Below are 10,251 nucleotides of genomic sequence, written 5' to 3' on the forward strand. Positions count from 1 at the left end.
CAAGTCAAAGATTTGAAATGCGAAGAAGCGAGAAACCCCCAACCGGAAAAGCAAAATGAAAAAAGAACGCAAAAATACGAAGATAATGTAAGGTGCCTCTGGGACAGCTTCAAACGTACCAACATCAGAATTATAGGGGTACCAGAAGATGAGAGAGAGCAAGATATTGAAAACCTATTTGAAGAAATAATGACAGAAAACTTCCCCCACCTGGTGAAAGAAATAGACTTCCAAGTCCAGGAAGCACAGAGAACCCCAAACAAAAGGAATCCAAAGAGGACCACACCAAGACACATCATAATTAAAATGCCAAGAGCAAAAGACAAAGAGAGAATCTTAAAAGCAGCAAGAGAAAGAAACTCAGTTACCTACAAGGGAATACCCATACGACTGTCAGCTGATTTCTCAACAGAAACTTTGCAGGCCAGAAGGGAGTGGCAAGACATATTCAAAGTGATGAATAGCAAGAACCTACAACCAAGAGTACTTTATCCAGCAAAGCTATCATTCAGAATTGAAGGTCAGATAAAGAGCTTCACAGATAAGGAAAAGCTAAAGGAGTTCATCACCACCAAACCAGTATTATATGAAATGCTGAAAGGTATCCTTTAAGAAGAGGAAGAAGAAGAAAAAGGTAAAGATACAAATTATGAACAACAAATATGCATCTATCAACAAATGAATCTAAGAATCAAGTGAATAAATAACCTGATGTACAGAATGAACTGGTGATTATAATAGAATCAGGGACATAGAAAGGGAATGGACTGACTATTCTTGGGGGGAAAAGGGGTGTGGGAGATGCGGGAAGAGACTGGACAAAAATCGTGCACCTATGGATGAGGACAGTGGGTGGGGAGTGAGGGCGGAGGGTAGGGTGGGAGCTGGAAGGAGGGGAGTTATGGGGGGAAAAAAGAGGAACAAATGTAATAATCTGAACAATAAAGATTTAATAAAAAAAAAAAAAGAAAAAAAAAAGAAAAGAAATACTTTTTGAGAACAGACCAAGGACAGGACACGCTTTGATTGGGTTGCTGTGCCCGGACCCTGACCCCCTCCAGGAGTTTTTCTCAGGAACACTGACCATTCTCTGGTCCCAGGAATGGGCTGAGCTGTTTGTAACATCATAGAAGATTAGCCACTTTGTTATCAGACTTTGAGCTCCTGAAGGCCAGATTGTAGACCCTCCCCTCCCCTTTCCATGTTACACTTGCAGCTTGCAGCTGCACGTACCTATCTTCTCCCTCGTGTGTATATAATCAGCCAACTGGTGATGGGGGTCAGAGCAGATTTTCCAGGGTAACCGACTGCTCTCTTCATACTGCCGGCATTATTGGAATAAACGCTCATATATGATTCAACCCTGTCTCTGCTCAATTTGACTCAAGTAGTGACAGGCGGCCTCAGACCCATTGTGTCTGGTTTCACTATCTACAGTCTAACAGCTACTAAGTGAAAGAATCAGGATGTGAGACAGTTTCAAGCAACTGCAAAGTCCATTCTTTTTATAATGTACCACGCTGCTTGCCTCCAAGGTGGGTTGGCTTGAAGTACAATGCTTCAATGAACTGTGGAGGGGTGAAAGTTATAAGATATCCTCAGGCAGCCTCACCCTACACAGACCCTACCTGTATAAAAGCCTGAGGTTCTGGTTCCTACAGGACACCTACTACACAAGGCCACTCTACCAATCCCAGGAGACACAGCAGCTCTACCTAATACATAGGATCAAACACACAGGAAAGCAGGCAAAATGTGGAGACAAAGAAGCATCTCAAAATGAAAGAACAGAAGAAATATCCAGAAAAAACCTCAATTAAATGGAATCAAGCAAGCTACTGGATACAGAATTCAAGACAATGATAACAAGATTTCTCAAGGATCTTAATGAAAGCTTCAAGGGTGAGACTTCTAAGCAGCTTAGCGAGAATTTAAAGGAAAATAGTGAAAACATTTAAAAAAATGTAAAAGGACCAGTAAGAAATTAAATATACACTAATTGAAATGAATAATTTATAGGGAGTCAATAATAGAGGATTCTGAGAATAAATCAGCAATTTGAAATATGAGGCAACAAAAAACACCCAATCAGAAGTACAAAAAGAAAAAAGAATCCAAAAATATGAAGATAGTGTAAGGAGTCTCTGGGACAACTTCAAGCATACCAACACTCACATTATGGGGGTACCAGAAGGAGAAGAGAGAGCGCAAGATATTGAAAACCTATTTGAAGAAATAATGACATAAATTGTAAACCCACCTTAAAAATCCTATTCACTGGTAGATTTTTAAAATATCTTTTAAAATTAATTACTGAGCCAAAGAGAAAATCAAAGTAGAATTTATAAACTATTCAAAAATAAGAAACACTGATAGTTCTAAATTTTGAAACCCATTTCATGTAGCCATAACACAGAGAATAAATAAGAGAGTTAATTGTTTAGATTAGAAAATGAGTTTGAAAGTAAGCAAATAAAATACATACCTCAAGGAAGTAGAAGAAATGAAATAAAACAAAACTAAAGAATGTAGAAGAAAATAAAAATATATAACGTTAGTATCAACCTAGTGGACTTAATGAAAAGAATCCAAACTGTCATATTTTTAAAGAGAGTTGGAAAAGAGATGGCTTAAATACATGACATGTAATTTAGCATGTTTCTTTCTCTACAGGTGCAACCCACTTTATGCATATCACCCTGGAACCTATGTATTATTCCCTGCCACCCAGCACATACCACATTCATAGATTCAAATTCTGATTTAAAATATCACACATTAAATGCAAACTTCTACCTCATCAGCATTCTGAAATCCTGAGGTGTTATCTATTTACACACTTTTAAAATTTAAGTGAAAACAAGTTGTCTTTGGACTGATATTGCAAAAACCCAGGCCACCACTGCCTGTGTGCTTGAACATCCCTCCTGATGAAATTTTCATGAGGTTATTGTCATATTGAAACAAGGCCCTGCCAATGATCTGATTACTATAGTTAGAGCCTCAGCCCAAAGCAGATAAAGGGTTTTGATTACTAATTGAAAATTGAGGCCAAATATTCACAAGAACTATACAAAAGTTCAGACTCTTTGACTCAGTAGCTCCCATCCTGACAACCTGTCTTAAAAAATAATTCAAAATAATTTTAAAAATCCATCAGCATGAATACATTTATGTTAACATTACCCATAAATAATGTGAAACATTAAGGACAATGCCACCATCCAAAAATACAGGAATAGTTATGTAAATTATTATGAATCAATTCAATGGACTAATATAAAGTCACTTATCAAGAAAGCATTATGAAATCAGACTAATCAAGACTACATAGCAGATGATATGATACTGTATATAAAGATCCCTAATGATTTCAACGAAAAAAAAATTACTGGAACTAATTTAAAAATTCACTAAAGTATAGCAGGATATAAAATAAATATTGAGAAATCAGTTGCATTTCTATACACCAATAATAAACTATCAGAAAAGGGAAACTAAGAAAACAATACCATTTACATACAATTGCATCAAAAAAATAAAATACTGCCCTGGTCAACATGGCTCAATGGTTAGAGCATCAGCCTGTGCACCTATATGGACTCAGGTTCGATTCCCCGTTAAGGGCACATACCTGGATTGCAGTTCCCTCCCCTCCCCCGGCGGGGCAAGTGCGGGAAGCAACCAGCCAATGTGTCTCTGTCACATTGATGTTTCTCTCTCTCTCTCTGCCCCCCCCCCATTGCCTTCCCTCCCTCCCACTCTCTCTGAAAAGCAATGGGAAAAAAATATCCTCATGTGAGGAATTAACAAAACAAAACAAATCTAGGAATAAATTTAACCAAGGAGGTAAAAGACCTGTATTTGGAAAATTATAAGATACTGAAGAAAGACTAAAGAAGATACAAATAAATGGAAGCATATACCATGCCCATTGATAGGAAAAAATAAACATTGTTATAATGTCCATACTACCCAAAGCAATCTATAGATTCAGCACAATTCCTACCAAAATACCAATGGCATATTTCACAGAACTAGAACAAATAATCCAAAAATGTATATGAAACCACAAAAGACCCCCAAGGGCACAGCAATCTTGAGAAAGAAGAACAAAGTTGGAGGAATCATGCTGCCTGATATCAAACTATACTGCAGGCCATAAAAATCAAAATAGTATGGTACTGTCATAAAAACAGACAGATCAATGGAACAGAATACAGAGCTCAGAAATAAACTCATGCCTATATGGTCAATTAATATTTGACAAGGGGGCAAGAACATACAATGGGATAAAGACAGTCTATTCAATAAATGGTGTTGAAAAAATTGGACAGATACATGCCAAACATGAAATTAGACCACCTTCTTATGTCATATACAAGAACAAACTCAAAATGAATTAAAGACTTAAATGTAAGACTTGATATCATAAAAATCCTAGAAGAAAACATAGGCAGTAAAATCTCGAACATTTCTTAGTAACATTTTTATTGATTATCTCCTTGGGCGAGGGAAACAAAAGAAAATATAAACAAATGGGACCATGTCAAACTAAAAAACTTCTGCGCAGCAAAGGAAACCATCAACAAAATAAAAAGAAAACTCACTGCATGGGAGAACATATTCACCAATGATACATCTAATAAGGGGGTAATATCCTAAATTTATAAAGAACTCAATACCAAAAGAACAAACAATCCAATTTAAAAATGGGCAAAGGACTTAAATAGACACTTCTCCAAAGAGGACATACAGATGGCCAATAGACATATGAAAATATGCCCAATATCACTAATCATCAGAGAAATGCAAATTAAAAACCACAATGAGATATCACCTCACACCTGTCAGAATTGCTATCATCAATAAATCAACAAACAATAAGTGCTGGTGAGGATGTAGAGAAAAGAGAACCTTCATGTACTCTTGGTGGGAATGCAGATTGGCTCAGCTATTGTGTAAAGTATTATGAAGTTTCCTCAAAAAATTAAAAATATAACTGCTTTTGACTCAGGCTCCACTTCTAGGATATAGCTGAAGAAACCTGAAACACTAATTTGAAAGAATAGATGCACCCATGATCATTGCAGCGTTACTTACAATAGCCAAGCTATGGAAGCAACCCAAGTGGCCATCAATAGATGAGTGGATAAAAAAGAAGTGAGATATATATATATATATATATATATATATATATATATATATATAAAATATTCCATTGTGTATATATATATATACACAATGGAATATTACTCAACCAAAATAACGAATAAAATTTTACACCAGGGGGGTGAGGGCATGAGTGGAGGGGTGGGGGGCAAAGAGGAGATAAGGACACATATGTAATACCTTAATCAATAGAGAAAAAAATAAAAATCCTATCTAATAAAAGAGTAATATGTAAATTAACCATCACTCCACAACAAAGATGGCGGCGCCCATAGTGACTGGGGCGGGATGCTGGCGGCATTGCCCTGGCAACGCGAGCCCAGTGTCCGCACCCTAGCCACGTGGGGGCGGGGGGCCTTGGACAAGAGGCCGGGGGTGAGGGACGCTGGCGTCGTTGCAGGCTGGGCTGAGGGACCCCCCCATGCATGAATTTCATGCACCGGGCCTCTAGTAATAAAATAAAATGTTATAAGAAAAAAAAGAAACTTTACCATTTGAGGCAGCATGGATTGACCTAAAGGTTATTATGCTAATTTAAATGTTGGTCAGAGGAAGACAAATACCATATGATTTAACTTATATGTGGAATCTAAGGAACAATATATATGATCAAACAAATTGAAACCAATTCACAGATACAGAGAACAGATTGATGGTTGCCAGAGAGAAGGGAATTTGGAAGGCTGGGTGAAAAAGGTGAAGAGATTGAGAAGTACAAATTGGTAGTTACAAACTAGTCATGGGGATATAAAATACACCACAGGAAATACAGTCAATAATCTATAATAATAAAAGGGTAATATGCTAATTAGACCAGAAGTCTTCTGGATGTCATTCTGGACGTCCTTCCTGATGAAGCCAGGGCCAGAGGGAAGCCAGCTGGGTCCCGGGTGCCAGCGGGAAGCCAGTACCAGCAGCCAGGGGAAGGAAGGCCTACTCTTGCACGAATTTTCATGCATCGGACCTCTGGCACTCTAATAACTATGTATGGTGCCAGCTGGATACTGGAAATATCAGGGGGAACATTTTGTAAAGTATATGATTGTCTAACCAATATGCTGTTTACCTGAATTTAATACAAAATAATATTGAATGTAAACTGTAATTAAAAAATTTTAAATATAAAAAAAGAAATAAAATGAAAAAAGATTGCAGAACAACTGAGAATAACGCTTATGAAACCAATCACAAGTGAATAAAGAAATATGAGAAATTAAACTTAGAATGAAATAATACAAATTAACACTTGATGATAACATGTAAATTCTCTTCCTAAAATAATTTTAAGATATTCACTTTTGATTTAACAGTAAACAAAATTTGAAGGAAATAAATTATACCAGAAAACCTCTTCTCTGTGGCTAAATAAAAGCCTGAAAGGTTGCATTTCCCTATTCCTGTGTAGAAAATTAAATTATTTTCAGAACCAGCAGGACCACACCATCTAAAATGGAAGGTGAAAATAGCACAGTTCCAATATTTGAAACGTGTTTTGGACAGATGTAGAATCATGCCCGGTGAGCTTAAGGGGATACAATAACCACAAGAAAAAGAAGTAGTAAGGAATTATTGTTATATGACAAACCACTTGTTCTAGAAACCAAGGTAATGTAAACTGTACTTGATTAGAAGTTTACATTTCAGAAGTCATAAATGCAAGAAGTCTCAGAAAAAATCCACCTTGGTCCAGAAGTATTCTTTTAGCCCCACGAGTTAATTTTTTTCCAGTCTCTTCGTGAAGAGGAATGGGGTATCAATGCCAGAACCCACTGACTTTTCAGAGGAGAAAACAGGTGGCATTACTACCTTCCCTTCGAGGTAATTGCCACCCTTTTTTGGCACCACCATGGTCCTGGTATTAGAAGCCATGAAATGTATAGCATCCTTGGTACAGACCCCATCCTTGTCTTTAAAAGACTTTGTGATTGAACCATGAAAAATTTTGTTGAAAAAACCAAACAAAAAGAAATTCAATATAGTCAATGTTCCAAAGTGAAATTGTACGTGTCTTAGGAGTGATCCATTTTCTTTATTTTATAATTAACTGCCTAAATGGCTTAAGAAGCTGCTGGCTTTGTTAAACAATCTGGAAACAGTAAGAACTTCCCCCAAATAATGAGCTGTCAAATTATTCCTCTAATAATGTCTTGTTTCCTGGTGCTAGTGTTGAAATGCCAAGGCACTCTGACAGAGAACTGAAAATTTATGCACAAGACTTTTAAACAGCGTGACATATTGGTTTCAGAAGCAGCTCTTAAATGGAAGGACAGGGCCAGCGGAAAAGGGGGAGATAGTAATGGAGGTGCCAGGAACAATTCTGGGCCTCCTTTCTGATATTGGCATATTAATGTTAGCAAAAGGCTTCCCAACATTTGTCCAATAGTAATTAGTTTGGATTTTTTTCCAAAGGAAAAAAAACATCAATTTCTGTGTAAATTAAGAATTCCAGATACTGGAAAAAAATAAGGAAAAAAAATAAAAAAGAAAAAAGTTGAAAAGAAAATCTAAAAGTTTGTTACCAAACAGTAAATTTTCTAACTGTAGAAGGGACTTTCTAAATTTTACCTCAAAGACAAAAAAAAAAGTTCTTCTTTAAGTTGATGTGTTAATATCTTAGTCTAAACTGCCCTGTCCAAAATGGCAGCTAGTGGTTACCCATGCTAATTGGCAAGATTTCAAATTGATTTGTGCTATATGTGATTTGTGCTATTTGTGCTATATGTGCTATACACACTCTGGATTTCAAAAATTTAGTATTAAAAGGAATGTAAAATATATCTTAACTAGTGGTCCAGTGCACGGATTCGTGCACATTGAAAGGATGTTAATTAGAAGATTCATGTGGTAATTACATTACTGCAAAAAATTTCATGTCAAAACAGTATATATAATATAGGATTATAAAATTAAAACATGTGTGCGATTGGCGCCAGTGAGAGCTTTATATGTATCATACATGCGCAAGTCAATGTTTATTTTTAAACTGCCAGTGTGCGTCATATATGTACCGCTAGTCAGTTAGTTGGATGGTTGGACAGACGGATGGTTGATCACTTAGCCTTTTATATATATAGATATTTGCATATCAAAATTGAAATTATAACATTTCATATATACCAGATTAATTTAAAACATTATTAAAATTAATCTCACCTGTTTTACATTTCTTCATGTGGCTACTAGAAAACGTGAGAGTACATAGGTGGTTCATATTTGTGGCTCTCATTATACTTCTATTAAACAATACTGGTATCTAAAATGATTGTAATTGGGATTAAATTCCTTTAAATTCCCTCTAGCTCTAAAGTTCTAACATGAAGAAACTACACATTTAAGCTTATACGTTTTAAATACAAAGTTATTTTAGAGAAACATAGGTTAGGCACTATTTCATTATTTTTTCACACTTTTTCACCCATACCCCCCAGTGCTTTCTCATGCTGTTTTTATGGATTCCTAATAGCCAAGAAAAATGAATCTGTCTATTTATTTATAAAATACAAGTATGCAGTTCATGGCCATTGTCAATTGCTATTTGGTCCTATTCCTTTTTGCTTCGCATCATGCTCATGCATTTTTAATGCTCTGTATGAATAATGAACTCTGTGTGTGGGCTTTTCCACTTGAATATTCATCAAGCAGGAGGTTTGGAATTAGCGATTATTAGAGATCTTATATTTCAGTGGTCCCCAAACATGCTGGCACCTTTGAATCACCTGGAGAGCATATAGAAAATATTCAATTCTAGGTTTCATGTCTGGAGACTCTGACTCAGTAGGTCTGGGATGACATAGGATCCTATACGTCTTAAGAACCTGCCCACGTCACTCAGAAGCTCAGTGAGGTTGGGAACCAGTGGTCTACCCTAACTTCCTTCATCTGTAAGGAGGGTAAAGCGAATTGTCCCAGGAGCCTCAGACCTGGAACCACTACAGCTCTGTGCCATTCTGAGAGACCTTCTGTCAAACACACACATTACTCACTCCTCAAGAGCTTCGGCCATCAGTATATCTTCCTTGTCAGTTTTAACATCCAACTCTGGTTCTCCACTGAGCAGAAGCTTCAAGTTATAAATAACCAGCAAAGTACCTAGTGCAAAACAGATGTTTAACTTGTTAATATTTTAACTACACTAAATATGAGTCATGGTGATATTATCCTATCTATTGATTTAAGCCTGCCCTCAGCCAAAATTCCCTTTGTACTTCAGTAAATATGCTTGGATAAGTTCCAAGATGTATGTCTTATAGAAAATTCCACTCTGCCAAAGAGTGTTGAGTTTCCACACTAACAGTGCTTCTTATTACTACTCAATTTATTATGTCTTTCAATGTGGATTCTTAAACTTGGGCACTTTTCATAATTTGCATTATAAAAATTATTAGGAGCCTTAGCCAAATTTGTACTGCAGGTAAAGCTCTCATTGGTGGAACTACAATCAATGTACATAAGAACAAATACCAGTTTTAAAAATTTGTACAAATGTGAAGTATTGATTTTAGATTCTACAACAGGTGTTGGCAAATTTTTTTGGTAAAGGGCCAGGTAATAAATATTCCAGGCTTTGCAGGCTATATGGTCTCTGTCAAAACTACTCACAATTCAACTCTACCACTGTAGCATGAAAGCTGCCACTGAGAATACATAAATGTGTGAGTGTGGCCATCCAATATAATAAAGAGGTGATATGCAAATTAACCCTCACACCCTCAAAAGATTGCTGCCTACGACCAGGTCAACAGGGGGGTTAATGAGGGACGACCAAACAACTGAACAAGAAGGCTGCGTGGGACAACCAGGCTGGCAGGGGGGTTAGTGAGGGACAACCAAACAACTGAACAAGCAGGCTGCGTGGGGCGACCAGGCCAGCAGAGGGGGCAGTTGGGGGCAACCAAAGCCGGCGGTGGGGGGGGGCAGTTAGGGATGACCAGGTTGGGCAGGAGGGGGGACAGTTGGGGGGGTGACCAGGGCCAGCAGGGGGGGCAATTAAAGAGGTGACCAGCCCGATGGGGGGTGTTAGGGTCCAACCAAGCCCAGTAGGGGGGGGGGGGCCGGTTGGGGGCACCAGCCAGCAGGAGT

At 37.4% G+C, this 10,251-nt stretch overlaps 1 protein-coding gene across 1 annotated transcript in view; it reads right to left on the minus strand.

Annotated features, from left to right (window-relative positions):
- Positions 1-10,251, minus strand: part of MORC1 (MORC family CW-type zinc finger 1) — a 138,697-nt gene that overhangs the window by 103,087 nt on the left and 25,359 nt on the right. Inside the window, exon 8 of the mRNA XM_014457002.2 lies at positions 9,156-9,261. Coding sequence (XP_014312488.1) covers positions 9,156-9,261 — 106 coding nt within the window. The remainder of the gene's footprint in view (positions 1-9,155; positions 9,262-10,251) is intronic.

The sequence above is a fragment of the Myotis lucifugus genome, unplaced genomic scaffold (genome assembly GCF_000147115.1).
Source record: "Myotis lucifugus unplaced genomic scaffold, Myoluc2.0 scaffold_67, whole genome shotgun sequence".
NCBI lineage: Eukaryota > Metazoa > Chordata > Mammalia > Chiroptera > Vespertilionidae > Myotis > Myotis lucifugus.